This window comes from Leptodactylus fuscus, chromosome 1, assembly GCF_031893055.1.
Source record: "Leptodactylus fuscus isolate aLepFus1 chromosome 1, aLepFus1.hap2, whole genome shotgun sequence".
Classification (NCBI taxonomy): domain Eukaryota; kingdom Metazoa; phylum Chordata; class Amphibia; order Anura; family Leptodactylidae; genus Leptodactylus; species Leptodactylus fuscus.
The window spans coordinates 129307588-129326657 of record NC_134265.1 but is presented as its reverse complement, the minus strand read 5'-3'; the positions used below and the strand labels follow the sequence as shown (position 1 = coordinate 129326657).

General features: G+C 40.9%; 1 protein-coding gene across 1 annotated transcript in view; it reads left to right on the top strand.

Annotated features, from left to right (window-relative positions):
• Nucleotides 1-10202, top strand: part of LPCAT4 (lysophosphatidylcholine acyltransferase 4) — a 28016-nt gene extending 17814 nt beyond the window's left edge. The window contains exons 4-14 of the mRNA XM_075276682.1: nucleotides 2075-2187; nucleotides 2494-2554; nucleotides 2866-2924; nucleotides 3067-3101; nucleotides 4791-4845; nucleotides 6568-6650; nucleotides 6740-6865; nucleotides 7262-7403; nucleotides 8382-8480; nucleotides 8898-9048; nucleotides 9470-10202. Of these exons, the coding sequence (XP_075132783.1) occupies nucleotides 2075-2187; nucleotides 2494-2554; nucleotides 2866-2924; nucleotides 3067-3101; nucleotides 4791-4845; nucleotides 6568-6650; nucleotides 6740-6865; nucleotides 7262-7403; nucleotides 8382-8480; nucleotides 8898-9048; nucleotides 9470-9630 (1085 nt within the window). The 3' untranslated portion in view covers nucleotides 9631-10202. The remainder of the gene's footprint in view (nucleotides 1-2074; nucleotides 2188-2493; nucleotides 2555-2865; nucleotides 2925-3066; nucleotides 3102-4790; nucleotides 4846-6567; nucleotides 6651-6739; nucleotides 6866-7261; nucleotides 7404-8381; nucleotides 8481-8897; nucleotides 9049-9469) is intronic.
• Nucleotides 10203-19070: the final 8868 nt, after the last annotated feature.

The window sequence follows — 19070 nt, the reverse complement described above, 5'->3', positions numbered from 1 at the left end:
TGCCCATCATGGGCACTCTTCACAACCTGTTTATAACCTCCATATAAAGTTTACCTGTAGTTCTGAAATATAGTAATCCTAAATTAATAGTACATGTGAATATAATAAAATTGATAATATATCTTATTAAAAAAATCTCTCCTTCACTTATCAGGCTGTTTCTTTTTACATAGAATTCAATGGAGAGGGGAGGAGGAAACTTCTGGAAAAAGAGACAAATAACTGCAGCAGCTAACCTCTGTCATTGTGAGTGAGGGGGCTCTCACCACTGCACAGAATGAAGCAACAACCTCCTCCTTCCCTTTCCTTCTCCATAGACTTCTGTTTTGTGAGCTGCAGATAATTCTGTAGTGTTTAACCATCCGAATGAAGGTGTGACATCCATCCTCCATAGGGTCCCATTGTTTAACAAATTATGCATTTAATGTACTTTATATTCTTTTTTTTTTTTCAACATAATGGTATTAGTTAAATTATTCTGCTAGTTTATGTCTCCTCTTCCTAGTGATGTACTGCTGTACACAGGCTAAAGATTATCTACTGTAAGAACTTACCTGGTGTACAGACTAAACATCACAAATATGATGTGAACATAGCCTAAACAATGCTCTCTTTGCTATACCGTATTTTTCGGACTATAAGACGCACCGGACCATAAGACGCACTAAGGTTTTAGAGGAGGAAAATAGGGAAAAAAAAAATTTTAAGGAAAAAAAATTGGTGAAATATTTAATAACCTAATAATATAATATTTCACCAATGTAAATAGAACCGGGGGCTTTCGGACACAGGGATACCAAATGTGTATGTGTTTCACAGTAATGTTTTTGTTTTATATGTATTGTAGGGCTATGGGGGTGATTTGAACATATCTATCTATCTAATCTATCCTATCTATCTATCTATCTATCTATCTTCTATCTATCTATCTATCTATCTATCTATCTATCTATCCATCTATCTATCTCCTATCTATCTATCTGTCTGTCTGTCTGTCTATCTGTCTGTCTATCTGTCTATCTATCTATTCTATCTAATCTCATCCATGGATGGAAAGAGACACCCTGCAGTGAAGCTATGTAAGAAGAGAAAAAGGGGCGGGCCAGACGGGTGAAGGAGGTGTGGTTTTCTAAGCAAACTTGAAAACACACCTCTTTCACCTGTCTGGCTCGTCCCTCCTTCACTGCCTCTCAGATGTCGCTTCTGCAATGATGCCACACAGGCAGGGAAATAGGGGCGGGCCAGACGGGTGAAGGAGGCGTGGTTTCAAGCTTGCCGAGAAAACCACGCCTCCTCCTCCCGTTTGGCCCGCCCCTCCTTCCCTGTCTGTGTGGTTTCATTGCCGGAGCCAGATCTGAGAGGCAGTGAAGGAGGGACGAGCCAGACGGGTGAAAGAGGCGTGGTTTTCTCGGCAAGCTTAAAACCACGCTTCCTTCACCTGTCTGGCCCGCCCCTACTTCCCTGCCTCTCAGATCTCGCTCCTGCAAACACGCGACACAGACCGGGAAGGAGGGGCAGAGCAGGCAGGCACCGTGCTGCTCTTCTTTTCATTCACACAGACGGGACACAGACGCTGCGCACGCTGCATTCGGACTATAAGACGCACACACATTTTCCTCCCATATTGGGAGGAAAAAAAGTGCGTCTTATAGTCCGAAAAATACGGTATATTGCTATAAGTTTCCATTTAACACATTAAAATCTCTAGGTTTCCACCGGCTGCATTTTTACAGTGTCCTATTGACCTGTCATGTTCTACATGCATAGGCATCCTCATAAACTAGTAGAAAATTTGAGGATAATTTGTAGGAAAATGAAAAAAATCATATTTGTAGTATCTCTAACATGGACAGAATGCCTGAGAAAATATCCACGAGGAAAAAATATTTTTTTAAATAAAATGTTAGGTAATGAAGCTCTCAGATTACTTGCTCATGATGTCTTTTGTATTGTGTAGAAGCCATGTCTACTTACAAGCATGATGAATTTCATCAGCAGTATAGTTTCTTCACTTATTGTAAAGAAATGATAATTTGAACCGAATCTTGCTACAGTTTTGTCTTCTCTCCTTCAGCTCTCCTCCGATTTAATCAGTCTATTATGGTATCCCGTCATGACCCAGCATCACGGAAAAAAGTGGTTGAGGAGGTGAAGAGACGAGCAACCTCACATGGAGAGTGGCCTCAGGTTGGCGTTTTCATTCCTGTTCAGTAGAACAGCCTAATGGGCCGGCGCAGAATCGTAACTTGTTGCAGGGTCCCAATGAAAAATCGTTATGGGGCCCCCTATCTACTTGCTGCCATTTAGAATAATGGTATCCTTTTTGTGACAAAGGGACATTTGGAACACTCTTGGGGTCCAGGAGTTGGTAGCGACTACCACTTCTGTACCCTCTAGCTATGCCCCTGAATTGGCTCCTTTCCTTAATTTTTTACTTTTGTATGTACATCCAGTAGGTCTTCTATACACGAGTTGATGCATCTTTTTCTGTAGGTTCTGTTCTTTCCGGAGGGCACGAATGGTAATGGAGAAGTTCTGCTGAAATTTAAACCTGGTAAGGACGTGACCATTTGATGGTAAATGAGCAGAATTTGCTTGCATACTTAAAGGGGTATTTCAGTAACAAGAATTTACACCCTTTGTAAAGAATAGGGGGTAACTTGAAATTAATGCAGTGGCGACGTGTGTTTCAAACGTGCCTCTCCATTTACATTGCGGTGCTAAACTCCCTAGTTCTTGTCATTAATGGAGGTCTCCGTGTTTGGGCCCCTATTGATCAGCAAGATGCCCCATATTGTTTGGTGTGGGGGGTAACTTCTTGTTACCAGAATAATTATATCACCTATTTCTTCTCTGCTGTTGCAGGTGCCTTTGTGGCTGGAGTGCCTGTACAGCCAGTATTGATGAGATATCCTAATAAACTGGTAAGTTATGTGAAGAGAATATAGAGACTTGAGACAGGCTTCAAGGTAACCATAAATGAAAATGGTCTCTCCATTTTCTATATTAAATTTCAAGGATGGCTTACTTTATCTAACCCCGTAATTGCATCTCCTTTGTCTGCAGCCAGCAACAATTTGGACTTGGAAAGGAAATGGAGTGTAAGTGTTGCTTTTGTTTTTTTGTTACATATTTGTGATCATTTTTTTCATCTGTGTTCTTCCAGCTGCATCACACAGACATCAGATTTTTGTCCTAAAATTGCTATTTCACATAATGTAAAACCATGGTTTTATGGGGTGGGAATTTACCACGTGCATTATTTTTGAAGACTAGAGGTAACGTTAATGTTTGTAACAAATGTAATAAAATGTTGCTCGATGTTGATAAATTTGTCATGAAGTTACATAGTTACATAGTAGATGAGGTTGGATAAAGACATTAGTCCATCAAGTCCAACCTATAACCCTACAGTGTTGATCCAGGGGAAGGCAAAAAAAACCCATGAGGCTCATGCCAATTGCCCTATTTCAGGGGAAAAAAATCCTTCCCGACTCCAATCTGGCAGTCAGTATGGTATACCTAGATATGATTGTTCAATACTTACTTCACCCACCTACTAGAGCGAGACACTGCAAACGTTTGTGACGTTCTAGAAAAGTCTTGGTTCATAAATGTTGCAGTCACCTCCTCAATTAGCTAAGCACGCCCACTAGGGCTTTAAAGGGGATATTTTACATCCTCCAACAAGTCCAGCTCTTTACATTAGGTAATAGAAACTGCCACATTGATTCTGGCACATTTGGAATTTTTTCTGTAGCCTCCATTGTTCTTGAGTGATCAATGCTGTTAGTTTTGGTGCTTCATATGGTATTTAAGCTCTGTACAGTCAGGAGAGCGGTGTCAGGCAGGAGCAGACAAAGGGTTTGATTCTGAGCAATGACACTGGCTGCCTCTGATTGTGGCTCTGAATCACACCTCCTGCCCGACACCGCCCTACTGACATTACAGAGCTTAAACAGCATAGCAGGCACCAAAATGAACAGTACTTATTGCTTGGGAATAGTTCAGGATAGAGAGGATATGTGTTGAAATAAGTTGAGCAGCGCCTATTACCAGACACTAAGAATTTGATTTAATAGAGGTGGTGAAAGGTCCTCTTTAAAGTAGGTAAGCCAAATTTCCAGCTCCTTTATTTTTCCACACTCCGCTTCAAGCTCCAAATCTGACTTCTTTATAAATGGCTGATGTATAATAATTATTGATAAAAAAAACTTAATGCAGTAAAATGGCAACAGCAGGGGTTTTTTTTATCACTGTTAAATACACACACATATATATATATATATATATATATATATATATATATATATATATATATATATATTTATTCAGGCGACAATTATATTAACAATATAGAAAAAGTGTTCTGGCATAGAAGACATAAAAAGTAGCAATTGATTTTATGTAAATCTGCGTTTTGCACAAAATAAACTGACTTTTTTTTTTTTTTTTTACTTCTGCGCCATGTTCACTATTTTCCCGAAATCTAGTGTAATTGATGTTGGAAATTCATTTTCCGTCCTGGTGCACAGCCAGCTCACGGCTGTAAAGACTGGTGTTATTAAAGACAGAAACTTAAAACTGACTCAGACTGACTCCACAGGCCTGACTGCCATTTCAACAGCTAAATAGTAAAAGTAATGAACATGGCCCATGAATGATAAATTTGACGCTCATAAAATTTTCTGTGCCGGCTTAGTCTTGCGTAATTAATTTTTTTTTTTTTTTTGTGGCCCTTCAATCACTTAATAGTTATTTGTTCACATGGAGATCAATCCTTTTTACAGGCTAAAGGTCCTCTGGCTCACGATGTCTCAGTTTTACATCAACCTGGAGATTGAGGTGAGAAAGTGTGAGGCTGGAGTCGCTCAATAGAAATGCTGCTTTTTTTGTGCTGTATTCTTGCTGAGATGCGTTTTACAGTCAAAGAAATCTGTAACAAAAAAACACAACTTTTTTTTTTTTTTTTCAGATTTCTAGTGTAGACATTAAAGATTTTTTCGAATAGTGTTTTAGTCTTTTGTCCTTACCTTAACTGTCTTATTCTGGTATTTAGACTTAAAATTTTATTATACTTTTGCAGTATTTGCTGCTATGAAGTGAAAGCAGCACTCCGATCTGTACTTTGACAGCAACTCCTTACAAAGTCAAAGCGATTTATGATGATAGGAATCCATGCCTCTTTACAGCTCTGTCTCGTACTATATATGGAATGGGACAGTGAAGTCATGAGCAGGCAGTGACCCCTCCCCATCCCCCAGCATTATAGATCACTATGATAGATGGAGTGTCTGTCTCCTAATTGGACTTGTGGAGGAGGACAATAGCTCACAAAACTGCTGATTTTATTTAATTTTTTATGCAAATGAAGTAGCTAGATATGTGATAAATGATCATCCTAATTGGACTTTGCCGGGTAATCCTGCCAATGTATGGACTGGATTTTCTGGCCAGGATCTCGCTGTGCGCATGGACCTTAGACTTGCGCTACATATTACAAAAATACGGAAAAGCTTCCTTTTTTTGTTTTTGGCAGAAAAGAGAAGTGTAAGTAATTCTCTTATATTTACTAGAGATTCGAATACCTCGCTCCATAATAATGAATGGAAGCGTCCGGTGCTTAACCCCCTGGTGTTCGGCCGCTTCCATTCATTCCTATGGAAGCAAGGTATTCGAAACTATAGTTTTGAATACTATTCGTTCATCTGTAATATTTACTATTCATTTGGGGGGGGGGTAGTTTAATATGACTTTACCGGTGCCTGAATAGCATATGTGGGGCTCTATGAACATAATTTTACTGATAGAGCCGGGGTAGGGGGACGCTAAAGTGATGCTTTTTGTTTTATTTTGAGTACAATGACTTGCTGTGCTGTTGGTGCATTGAAAGCACAAGGACATGTGTACACATCCTAAAACAAATGGAAATGTAACCTGGAACTTGCACGCACAAATTTATTCTAGGGTAGAGATGGTGTACCACACAAATCTATGTTAATAGTCTTCTTTGTGAGGTTCTCTATTCAATCCCATCTTGTGGATTTTGGTTTAAAATACGGAAAATTCTAATTCTGAGGCAAGAGATTAGATATACTGTATGTATGTGTTATTTCATTCTCCTTATTCAACAGCATTATTGAGAGGAAGAAAGAATTATTTTTTTTTAGTAACAAGGTTACTGTTTAAGGGATCTTTTGTCACTATAATATTGAAGTAATTCTGGCAAATAGAAGTGATGCCCTATTGACAGGGATTCTCCACCAATCATGAGCAGAGGAGTCCCCTGTGCTTCACCGGAATTAAGTGGCGGTAGGTCACGCATGCTGCAGCAGTCTCATGCACTGGAATGGGTATCAATGGTCAAACCTCCTCTGATCTAGCAGTTTTTCCTTAGCTATTGGGTAGGGGATTATTGTACTGTAGAATACCACTTTAATTCTGGTGGGTACTTTTTAAACGATCTGTATACTATATGCTACTGTAGCTTTAATACATCTCCATACTGTATAAATAGCAAAACTTAATTGACAGAGTAATTCTCATGCAATTTCTTTTGTTTTGCAGTTTCTACCAGTATATAATCCTAGTCCAGAAGAGAAAGCAGATCCTGTGTTGTATGCCAACAACATACAGAAAGTTATGGCAAAGTATGTGAGTGGAAAAGTTATGACCAGTAGTAGAAAACTGACTTTGTTAAGCATAGTCTTCATTGGAACGTTCCCATCTATTGGTTCAGGGCTCTGGGGAAACCGGCCACTGAGTTTGAGCTGATTGGAGATACACCAGTTTCACCTGTCGGACGTTTGAAAGTTCCACTAGACCCCAAAATCTGGGAAATTGGAAAAATTCTAAAGAAGGCTGGGTAGGTGAAGTTTTCTTAGCCCATGTTGCATTAGGGACAATGTATAACCTATCAAAGGACATATTAAACATTAAAATATTAAATAATGTTGGTTCAGATTTTAAGAAAGCCCATACATATTAGGATCAGCCAAACCCAATGATTTAGGTACACCCAACCATCTATCTGATGTGTGTAGAGTTGACCCAAACTTCTCCTATAGACGATGTGGGAATAAAATCGGGCATGTTTAATGTTATATCCCAAGTCCTTTTGTTCCTTCCCCGTTAAGAACACAATGCGCTGAAGAGGAATAGCAGTTAACTGGGATGACCAGAAAGATTAATGTTTGGGAAATGATGCTGAATACATGTAAAAGAACCCTGCATATGTGATGACTGTTCTTTTCTTCTACAGTTTCTCATTTGACAGTGTGCAGGGTCTGATTGATCTCTGCTTGGAGGGGGTTTGTTCACGTGTGGGATTGGATGAGCTGGCAGAGAAGCTGGGTCTCACCCAGACTGATGTCATTTCTCGTGTCTTTAGTTACTTTCATAAGGTAAGGATTTAGTGCTCTTTGAACACACTGAAAAGAAGCAGACTGCTTTTCTCACTGTCTTTGATACAAGTGAGCACATTTAGAAATACACCAAGTTATAAATATACTAAAAAATTATGTAAAAACTCTTACTGCGTGGCATCTTTTCCAAACCAATCGGTACAGATTTTGGTTCAGATATTCATGTGTGCACTTGTGGATTTCAAAATTTTCATGTGGACTTTAAAAAAAAAAATAAAAAAAATCAGATTTTAAAATGCTCACCATATGTGAATTTCTGCAACAAATCCCTATCATGTGCATGACAAATACTGGCTAATGACTCAAGACGCACACTTTTTACCTTGAAATCTGCAAATAGTCCTGACAGTGTGCATGTACCACTTTTGTCATCTCTGCTTTAATCTGAACTATGCTCACTTAAGTTTGGGGATGTACTGGCTCTTGTGACACCCACTTTGCCGTCTTCCCTGTATTTACGTCTTCAAATTATTTCTAAAAGATTATGCAGTTGGATCTCTGTCATTGACTGATGTGAACCCGACCTAGTCTTGTACATAGTTACATAGTGAGTACGGTTGAAAAAATAGATATGTCCGGAAAGTTCAACCAGATGATAGTAAAGGACATGTCATTCTATGCATCTCCATAAATATCAATGGTATTTTTCTATAAAAGGCATGTAAGCTTTACGATGGCATGTCAAAATTAAAAAATATTTTTAACTGCCCTGAGCCCAACACAGAATGGGGTCAAGTTGTTAAATTGGATATCATTGCGGCCATAGAAATCCAATATGAATATTCTCCCTCCAGCCATGTTTAATCGTCTTTGGGGTTCTCCACAGTTTGAGGCACATATGTTTACGCAAGCAAAATAAAGGGATGATTTGTATGCAGTTGTTGTCCTCAAGCATGTCTGCAGTTGACAGTAATATGTTTCTTAGTCTACATTATGTGAAATTTTCTGTCTCGCCAGGATGCTAGTGGAATGATTGATTTCCGAGAAGTGTCATTAGTTCTAGCAGCTCAGGATGCAACGCGCTCTGCAGAGGAATTGGCAAAGCTTGCTTTTGATGTAAGTTGTCGACATTCTGGTTGGCTTTTAGTATTGTACTGAAGAGTACTGTAAAAATGTATATTTGTTTAAAATCTATCTTGTAATGCTGCACGTATCCCTAATCCAAAGGATAGGTGTTAAATGATCACTGGGACCCCATGGGAGTTGATGCACGACCACCATATCATTCACTTCTATGGGACGCTTGAAGCCAAGTACATTGCTGTGTCTGTCACATAGAAGTGAATAGAAAGGTGGCCATGCATGCATACCACTGTTCGGTTCACATGTGGAATTAAAGGATGCCCAATAATCATTATCACCTGTCCTGTGGATAGGTAATAAATGTTGTTTAAGGGAAGATCCCATTTGATGACAGCAGTCTTTGTATTACCATTCACTGTATATCTAATGCCATTCTTCACTCCCTTCCAGCTTTTTTCTACCTGTGATTCTGATGGCTGCTTTTTACTCTCTGCTGATGGGTTTTCATCCATTCTTCGTTCACTTGTGGGATCACCTCCAGCTGAAAGTGGCAAAGTTTATTCGGAGCTGTGCTCACATGAATCTAGGGGCCTTACTCGAGGTGGGGAATTTGTTGTATAGCTGTTGTTACTGAACTGTCTTTTACTAAACATTTTACATGGCTGTTAGTTAATTCATTCCATGAAATCTACAAAACTTTATGGTTTTAATATATAGGGGTTTGCGCAGTAAACACAATGTAGAACCTTTAATTTATATCTAAGATCTTGGCTGCAGGTGGGGGCTACAAAAGTGATCACCCATTTACTCTATAACCTGGCCATATGTATGGCAACAAACACAACTCAACCTGCATCCACATTCTCTACAATATTTGGGAGTTTTAATTGCAGTGTAATATTACAAATCTGAAGCTTTAGTAGTGCTGACGTATTTGACAGTAATATGTTAAAATATACCTTTTAAAGAGTTAGACCAACTCGGACAATTTCTTAGAATTTATAAACTGTTTTGTTTTTCAGATGGATTTATGAAATTTGCTATAAGCCATCCTTGTTATCGCCATCTCTTCTTGTTCTATCTGCGCCCCCCAGCATCAGGACGTAGGAAGCCATCACGCGTCCAGCAGAATGGGGACTGTGTCAGGCAGAATAATCCTGAGGAGAGGCCCAAGTTCAACTGACACATTAAGGGTTGGGGGTTTACTGGGGGTTGGGGAGGTGGGGAGGGTTTTACTTCAAAGGTTTCTTGGTAAAGGAGGGGTTTTATGGTAAATTTTATGGTTGCTATAAGCATGCCCAGCCGCTCTATCATCAGAAGATAGAGAACATGCAATAAGATGTGCTTAATTGCATAATGGGAAAAATATTCTCATGAATTTCCATTAAATCATTTAGCTGAAAGCTGGGTGTAACCAATTTAATGGAAAGTGTAGTGGGCATAATAACCAGGAACATATAGTTTTTTAGGAAGAAACACTCAGTTGAGAGGCATGCACTGAAATTGGGTGGGAGAGAACTTGATGAAGCTATGCTGAAGGAGCAATATTCTGCATGTTTGTAGCCTGGATAGGTGCGGGTGCAGAGTGGGGGTGACATAAGCATCCCAAATATCTCAGCTCTCAGGGAAACAGCCTCCCTTCCCCCAAAGAATTTTAAATTTCTACCTTTATTTCAACATTTTATCTCTGATGGTCCCCATGTATTACTGATATTGTCATGTTTCTGAATGATATAATTATTTTTCATAAAAAAAATTGTGTTTTTGTGGTTATTGCGTATTAGCACAACATTTAGGCTGAAACTAGAACTAGAAAACCCCCCCCCCCCTTTTTTTTTTTTTTTTTTTTTTTTTTTTTTTTGAGCCAAAGTTAGGAGCTATTAAGCAGAAGGTAGAAGTACTGCAATGTGGGGCCTCAGTCTTAAGTAGTATTTGGTATGTACCATAGCTAATTTCCTGGACTGATGGAGAATTGCGTTTCTTTTTTTTTTTTTTCCATGACCGTAAGTATGGTAGTATGGTACATATGTGAAAACAAGCACTCAGGCAAGGTCTGTCTGTTTACAAATGATGCAATGTGTGGTCACAAAGGGACAGATCTATGAAGACTAGGGCATACTTATTATGCCTTGTAAGGCTTGGACCCCACGGGACGGAGAAGCTACGATTTGCCTGCGGCAGAAACGCCTCTGGAAAAATCGTGGCGTTTTACAGTAGGGACAAAGTGGATGGGAATCTAGCGAATCCCATGCCCACTTTGCGGTAAAAACCGCAGTGCGGAAACGCCACGATTTCCAAAACCGGCACAGTTTTGGAAATCGCAGCATGTCAATTATATCTACGGAAACACCAATGGTTTCAACATAGGTATAATTGTAACAGAAAATCCGTGGAGGAAAACTCTGCAAGCTTTCTGTGTAAAGCACTGTGGGAAGTACTGTGATGCATTTTTCCCGCAGCGCTTTTTTTTCTGCGGGATGTCCTATGGGGCCTTAGCCTAAGTCAGATTTCTAGCATATATTTCTGTTCCAAGGCAAAGTTCTTACAAATAACAGAAGAATAGGTCATAAATAGTTGTTCAACGGGGTGCCTACTGTCATTCCGGATATATTTAGCACATAGCCCTGAATAATGGTTAGGTGCCAGCACTGTGTGAGTACTGTCACTTGACAATCTGGATAAAAAAATTCTCCTTTTTCCATCCATTAAATACAAAAACACTGCAGTACAGAGGAAGTAGTTATAGTTGTTTCACGCTACCATTCATGGCATCTGACCACAACCAGCAGAAAAGCAAATGACCCCACTCACACTAATAGCCGGCATCCAGGCACTGTCATCATATACAATCTTCTGTTATTGAAGTCTAGGGGAGGAGACATCGACTGTGGATGCTAGATCGGTGAGTGCCACAATACTTTCTACTTGCACACAAATACTCTCGATTTAGGGAAATGGTGCGATACTCTTGTGTGAATAGAACAGCTAAGTCCATTACAGTGCTGAACAATTTGCGGTGGGTTGTGTGTCAATAAAATATTCATCCACTTATAGCTGATGTAGATTTTACGCATCATTTACACCAGAAAAGTGGCAAAATGATCATGAATTTGACAATGACCATGCCATGCTCTTTAATGAACATGGTGTAAAAATTTATGTTGCTACTTTTCTGGTGTAGGTCCCTTTGTTTATAAAGAAATGGGCTTGATTAATCCAATAACTATTCTGTAAAGGGGCCTTCATTTCTTAGTATACAGTCTTCTCTCTGAAAACTAGTGTATTTTCTGGACCATGAAATGTCATGGTAAAAATGAATACATTTTTGCATACCCAAATTCAATGAATTAGGCCGTTGAGAATAACTGCAATAAATCTGCTGGGTGAATTTATACACTGTTGCCAAAAGTATGTCGAAATTTCAGGGCTATGGAGTCTGAGTCAGGACAAATTTTGGGTGGAGTTGGGAGTGTCCAACTCAAACATAAAAATAATTATGAATTCTTAATATTGTATAATTAGTTGCTTAGTTTATTTGCTTTCATATCACTTCAAATTTTTACAGCTTGTGGCTGTCAAGCTTTAAAAAAAAAAAAAAAAAAAATCCATGCTCTTGTTACACTATCAAACCCATTCAGAAGTATGTGGCCATGCTCATATGTCTATCTCCTAAATATGTCAAACTAAAACACATTGGCATCACTGCTGGAGAATTTAAAATATCTAAATCAAACTTAGGGAGCCTTCACACGGAGTAAACGCTCCGCTCATTCTGAACGTAAAACTTGTTCAGAGTAAGCAGAATAAAAAACAAATCCCATTGACTTGAATGGGTGCCGGCATGCGCGCGCTACCCATTGAAATCAAAGGGAGGCTTTTATACCTATTGCTTTCAATGTGATACGCGCGTTCAGAATGAGCGAGCATAAACTCCGTGTGAAGGCTCCCTTAACATGAATATTTCAGCTATTGACCCCTTCTCCAGAGAGGCTAATGGCTTACTTATCAGGTTAATGCACTTTGAAAATTCCTAACACTGGTGTCCACAGCTGTGGTCGAGAGCGCACAAACCCCTTCCAGTAAAGACATGGAAATCACAGATGTTTTGTTCTTCGGAGGACATTCTCGTAACTTTTATAGTGCTTGTATAAGCTCAGCCTAATTCTTTTATCAGATGTGAAGGATATTTTTGTTTAGGCTATTGGAGACCAGTTACTGAATTCAAAAAATTATATATTAAATCATGTACGTTTATCAGCTGATCAGCATGGCCTTCAGAAAGCCTACCCTTTGACCCTGTGCTATCGCTCTAGGCAGCAGCAGCTTTCCTCATAGTTTGTGCTGCAGAGGATATGTAGTGTTTAAACAGTAGTCAATCAAATAAATATCCCTTCATGTCATGAACAGCTTAAAGGGATATTCCTATCTATACTGCTTGCTTGTAAATTCGAGTTTTCCTAAATACATTGCTTTTAAAGATTCAGTTAGGTTCACTTGCTATGTAAATGATTCCTCACAATATTGCCTTGGTTACCAGCCTGGTATCTGATCTCAGGACAGCCGATGTGACTCGCTGCTCTCTGAAGGAGGGAGGTAGCGGGCTGAGTTCTCGGATCACGCTTTGTCTGTCCTGTGTTCTGGATAATCATGTCCACTAATTGCATTTTGAGAGATAGTAGGCAAGCTGGTAAGAGTGGGAGATAGGATAACCTCTAAAAGCATAGTTAAACTTTCAGAGAACTTTTTTTTTGTCAATATTTGTTATTAATAAATTTTGTAATATAGTTTATTAACAAATTTTGTCTCCTCCTTTTTGTGAAATCCTGCATCTTCTTCCCCTTGCTTCTGTATTGAGATCTGTTCCTGCCTTTCATTGAACATTACAGTGTATGAGATTGTGGAGCTGTGTAAGGCCTCTTGAAGATGGTGTATTTCACAGAAAGCACTCTGAACCATTCATTTCTATGGGCCTGTACACATGATCGTGAATTAAACGGTCACGTGTGCAGGCCAACAGTCCAGGCTGCAAAATATAGAACAGCCCCTATTCCTGTCCTGTTTTGCAGCCCTTGCTTCTGCGGCTCCTTTTCATTTAATGAAAGGGGCTGTGGAAGCATGGCTGGCACACGGGTGACATCTGCATGTCCCTGTCGCGCCACCCATGCCTTTGATTCACGGCCGGCTGAAAGTACACAGTCATGTACAACCAGCCTAAGATTTATATATCTTGGACATTATAAAACATGCAAACTTGCTCTCTTCTTTCACATTTCACTCAGGTTGCTGTTTTATCTGTATTATGTCCTGAGATCACTGGTTGAAAATACAGTTTAAATTAGGATATTTGTAATAAAAATTATATAATATCTGCATATAAGTATCTTAGTCTCAACTAATTTTACCCAGTGATATTTGAAGACATATGACCGATAGCACTGCAGAGAATCTCCTCTTTCATATGGCAGCAAGAGCAAGCTAGTATATTTTATAATGTCAGAGATATAACGGTTTGAAGTGATCCTCCCCTCTCCTCATTTTCTCTACGTGTTACCTAGCCCCTTACTCCATACGTTACTCAGTGTGGCAGAAACAGTTCTCCATATAGACACAAGGGAAAGATTGAAAAAATGCAGGATTTCACAGAAAGGAGTCGAAATGTTTTTAATTTTGTAATGCACTTTATTAATTACTAGAGATGAGCGAACAGTGAAATATTCGATATTCGTTTCAAATAGCCCCTCAATTTTCAACTATTCGAATGAATATCGAATCCCATTATAGTCTATGGGGAAAAATGCTTCGTTTCAGGGGATCCCACCATTCGACTCAGGAGAGTCACCAAGTCCACTATGACACCCCAGGAAATGATGACAACACCTCTGCAATGCAACAAGGACAGCAGGGGAAGCATGTCTGGGGGCATCTAACAAGCCCAAGTCCCTGTATTACACCACTAATAATGCGGGAGCTGACTTTTTCCCATAGGAATGCATTGAACAGCGTTCGGCCAATCAGCCACAGCAGCCTCCATTGTGGTCCGATCTCAGGTATAGCAGAGTTGACACAGCTCTGCTACATCTCAGGTGTAGCAGAGCTGTGCACTCAACACTGCTACATCTGAGATCGGACCACAATGGAAACTGCTGTGGACCGATCTTAGACTCCGCTTCCTCCGGCAGAACCAGCGTTGATTGGCCGAATGCTGTACACTGTATGGCATTCGGCCAATCAACGCCGGTCAATGCATTCCTATGAGAAAAAGTCAGCTCCCGCATAACGCAACAGCTGTTTGAGTAACATTCCTACCTAAATAAAGGTAATCCCTAGCTAACCCTGCCAGTACATCTATCCCTGTCTCACAGTCACATAGTTCACAGTCTCATATGAACCGAATCTGAAATCCACCATTCATATAAAGTGGAGGTCACCTGATTTAGCCAGCCAATTACTTTTTTCCAATTTTTTTTTCGACGCCTACGTTGTTGTAGTTCCTGTCGCACCTCCCCTGCACAGTTATTGGTGCAAAAAAAAAAAGCGCCAGGGAAGGTGGGAGGGGATATGAATTTTTAGTGCGTTTGCCGCCTGGTATTCGATTGGAATCGAATATCTCGAACAGCCTGATATTCGATCGAATACCAATTCGATCGAACACCGTTCGCTCATCTCTATTAATTACATAAGTACTACCAGAAAATCTATAGTAGGGAGAGGGGAATCGGGGATGGTCATATGAATTCCAGGTTCAAAGGTGTCCTGCAATACTTATTACCAGGATATTGCAAGAACTGCAAAGAAGACATTTGATGTCACAGTTGTGATGAAACACATGCAGTTGTTGATTTTGTACGATAGCACTGTTTATACTAGAAGCTATGTAAGGTTGCGTAAGGGAAGAACAGTGAGGTAGTAGAGCTGAGTTTTTAAGAAAAGTGAATGTAGCAGAATTGGGGGGGGGGGGGGACGCTGGGAGTATCTGGAAATGATAGAGCCACTTTAAAAAACATGGATTAAAGGTACAGTTTTATTGAATTTCAATAATTTCCAATATGTGCTGGATTTATATTTTAATATATACTATAACTAGCAACACCCGCGACTTCGTCCGTGGAACCCTGACCCCCTGCGCAACCCACCTGGAGTGCTGCACAGGCTCTTCCCTTTGCCTTGTGTCTGCAGAGGGCTGTTTTTCGACTTGTGGGCCCATGGATCCCCGGGCCCCCACCCTTTGGCCCGCCAGCTCCCTTTTCCTCCTGTCCCCCCCCCCCCCGGCGCCGCCCCCCTCCCCCCCGTTTCCCTACCTGCTCCCCCATGTCCTCGATCCTTCTGCCTGCCCCCTGACCCCCTTCTCCCCCACCAGTCTGACCTACGCCATGCCCTCTTCCCCCCCCCCACCAGACCCTCCCGACCCTGTGTCCCCTTACCCACCCCAATCTGCGTCCCCGGCCTCACCCCACCCTGAGCTCCCTGTGCACCGAGGTTACAGGGGTGGCTAGGGTCGGCAGACTGCAGTGCTGGCACCGCAGCCATACACGGTGCGGGGCACAGGTATACAGCAGTCTGCAGGAGTCCGGCACAGTGCCCTCTGCCTCCTCCCACCCCCAGGGGCCCCGACGGACTCACCGTTCCACGCTGTGTACGGGCTCCAGCGATGGTGGCGTGTGTGGCTCTCGACTGCTGACTTGCACAACGCCATTTTTTTTTTGCTGTGCCTGTGCGGCTGGCTTGTGGCTGCATAGCTCCGACCCCGCTGTTGCCTGGTCCAATGAGAGCGCCACGCCTGACGTTGTGACGTCATCGCAGGTCCTTGAGCCTTCGCAGGACTTTGAGCCTACACCGTCCGTGAATTCGGTGTTCGCGGTTGGCCAACCGGGCAATAAGTTTGAGGGACATCTGTTCGCCTGTTGAAGCGTGATTGTGGAACAAACATCGGAACAAACTCACAAACATTCAAACACACAAACTTTCACATTTATAATATTAGTAGGATTCCAATACTCAATGTTTGACTGGTCACGGTGCACATTTGTATTTGGTGTGCTGTATGATCATTCATATTGTGAACTTTTTTTTTCCCTTTTTCTTTATGCTGAAAATTTAAATCCTTATAGTTTCAACTTGAATAGTTGTTATTCAGTACTTTACACAAAAAGCATGTGGTCATCTTATCTTTGTCTATATGTTGCTCAAAGAATGGAAACATTTTGCAACACAAGAAAGCATAAGCAGAATTTTGCATCATGTAAGGATGACAGTGTTAAAATGTCTAAGGCACTGGCTGAAAAACAAATATACAGCAAAAATGAACTTGCTTACTGTTAAATATTCTGTATTTGCGGTGAAACTTGTGACCACGTGTTGTAGGCCTTAACACGATAGGAAGAAGTCAGCTTGTTATAAATCAATGTAGGGGTTTATTAATATCTGGAAGGAAAACACAGGATCAGGGAAAATGTCCAAAATAACAGAAACATCAGTCAATGTCTCAATAGCTTACATCTTCAGAGAAGTAGTGCTTCTTCATCTGGGTATCCTGTAGTTACAGCTTGGTTCATGCTTGTCATCTGGTTCATGGACTTGGGCTGATCACAACGTATCAGAGAGATCCTCCATGAATGAACCACCTGCCACCACTCATGACCACCCACCCTGGTCTTCCCAAAGACAGACCTAGACATGTGTATTTCTATGACTAAGATTCTATGGACTATGACTAAGATAGCTTGACTATCGAAACGCGTCAGTCTAATTTTTGCCTGAGCTTGACTGGCATTATACCATCTGTCACCATGATTTGTATGTCCACTTTCAAGCTGTAATTTTTTAAAAGAAAAGAAATTTTTTTTTTCAAAATAAAGGTTTGTTTTTATACAAGGCATGCTGGATCCTCATCTGTTGTACGCAATCACATGTGTATTTCTTACTCATTTATTTTCATGAGAGTGGGTGTTACCTTCCATCTTGCTGCTATGTAAGGAGGTTTCTAAAATGGTGTACTCTACCCGCACCCATGTTCCAAGAATATAGCAGATATGATGTCAGTAGGGTATTAACCCTTATTGTGCTAGAGAATATTGTAATTTTCATACTATTTAACACTTCTCACAAATTATACATATTACGCTGTTAATATTAATTTATTATAAATTCGTTAAAGGGGTTGTCCAATATAAAAACTGTGCTCTGCGGCTGATAATATAATCCACCTCTACTATGCAGCTCCTACGCCTAGAGGTGGATCGTCAGTGTTGGGAAAATGGCGCACGCTGGCAGAATCAGAAAAGAAGGATGGGCTGTTCAACAGGAGGAAAAATCCCAGATATCTCCAGCAACCCGGAAGAACTTTCTTTGGTCCAATATAGATTCAGACCTAATGAAGATCTATCTCCCTGCCTCCAAAAGGGAAAGAATTATTGCAACCACAAAGTTCCTATCAGTTCCTCATCCAATCACTATCAGGACAGGAATGAAGATGTTCGGTCTGATTTTGACAGCAGTAGATGCAGTTCTGTGGGCACTGTGGCATCTTCACCCCCTACCCGTTTTGGCCTGAAATCACAGGATCAGCAGAATAGAAAGATAAGTAAGGAACTCCACACAGAATTACCGAATGCGTTGATCAGTCACCATTTATTGTAGGGTTTGAGTGGTGACTGATCAACGCATAATTCTGTGTGGAGTTCCTTACTTATGTACAAGACGGGGTGGGACCCTAACTCCACAAACGGGACCACGACTGTATCCCTATATTTAGCAGGATAGAAAAAAAGATTCTTCCAGTGTCAGGAAGCTCATTTGTCCCTCAGATGGTGGATTTAGTTAAGACATAGAAAGTCCACGGTCCAACCTTGTTGGACCCTGTTGACAGCAGGTGCATCACTCTCAGGTTGAGGAGCTCACCTGAATGTCATTCCTACCCAAGGGTCATGGAATTTTCTCAAGATGATGTCATGCAATTGGAGAGAACTCTGCGTGGTACTTCCACTTTGTCAACCAGCAAAAAAGTAAGGCTCTCTGAGTGAGATCGGACAACATGACAACTGTTCTCTACTTGAACAAGCACAGAGATACTTGGTCACAACTCCTTCTAAACGAAGTGGGGAAGTTCTTGAGTTTGGCGGAGAAGACTCTACCTCATCTCTCTGCTGTACATATTAAAGGATAGATGAATGTGATAATGGATCAATTGAGTGTAGGCTTCAGCATTCCAGAGGAATGGTCTCTTCGTCTAGAGGTCTTTCAGGCAATCATGCTGAAATGGAGGCATCCAGAGGTAGACCTGATGACAACCCGACTCAATGCCAAGGTGGAGAAATTCTGCTCTCTTTACAAGGTTGACAATCCCTTGGCTGTGGATGCCCTGTCTATACCAAGGGTATTGAGGAAGATGAGATAGGACCAAATCTCAGTAATTGCCATCATTACATTCTGACCAAAGAGAGATTGGTTTTCCCAACTCATACAAATGAGTCATGGGATACATTGGAGGTTTCCCTGAGTCAGGACCTGGTGTCTAAGAGGTCCAGTGTCTGCCAGGATCTGAAATCTTTCAACTTGACAGCCTGGAGGTTGACCAGTCCCTACTATGATCAAAGGGACTTTCTGGAGCTGTCCTATGTACTCTCT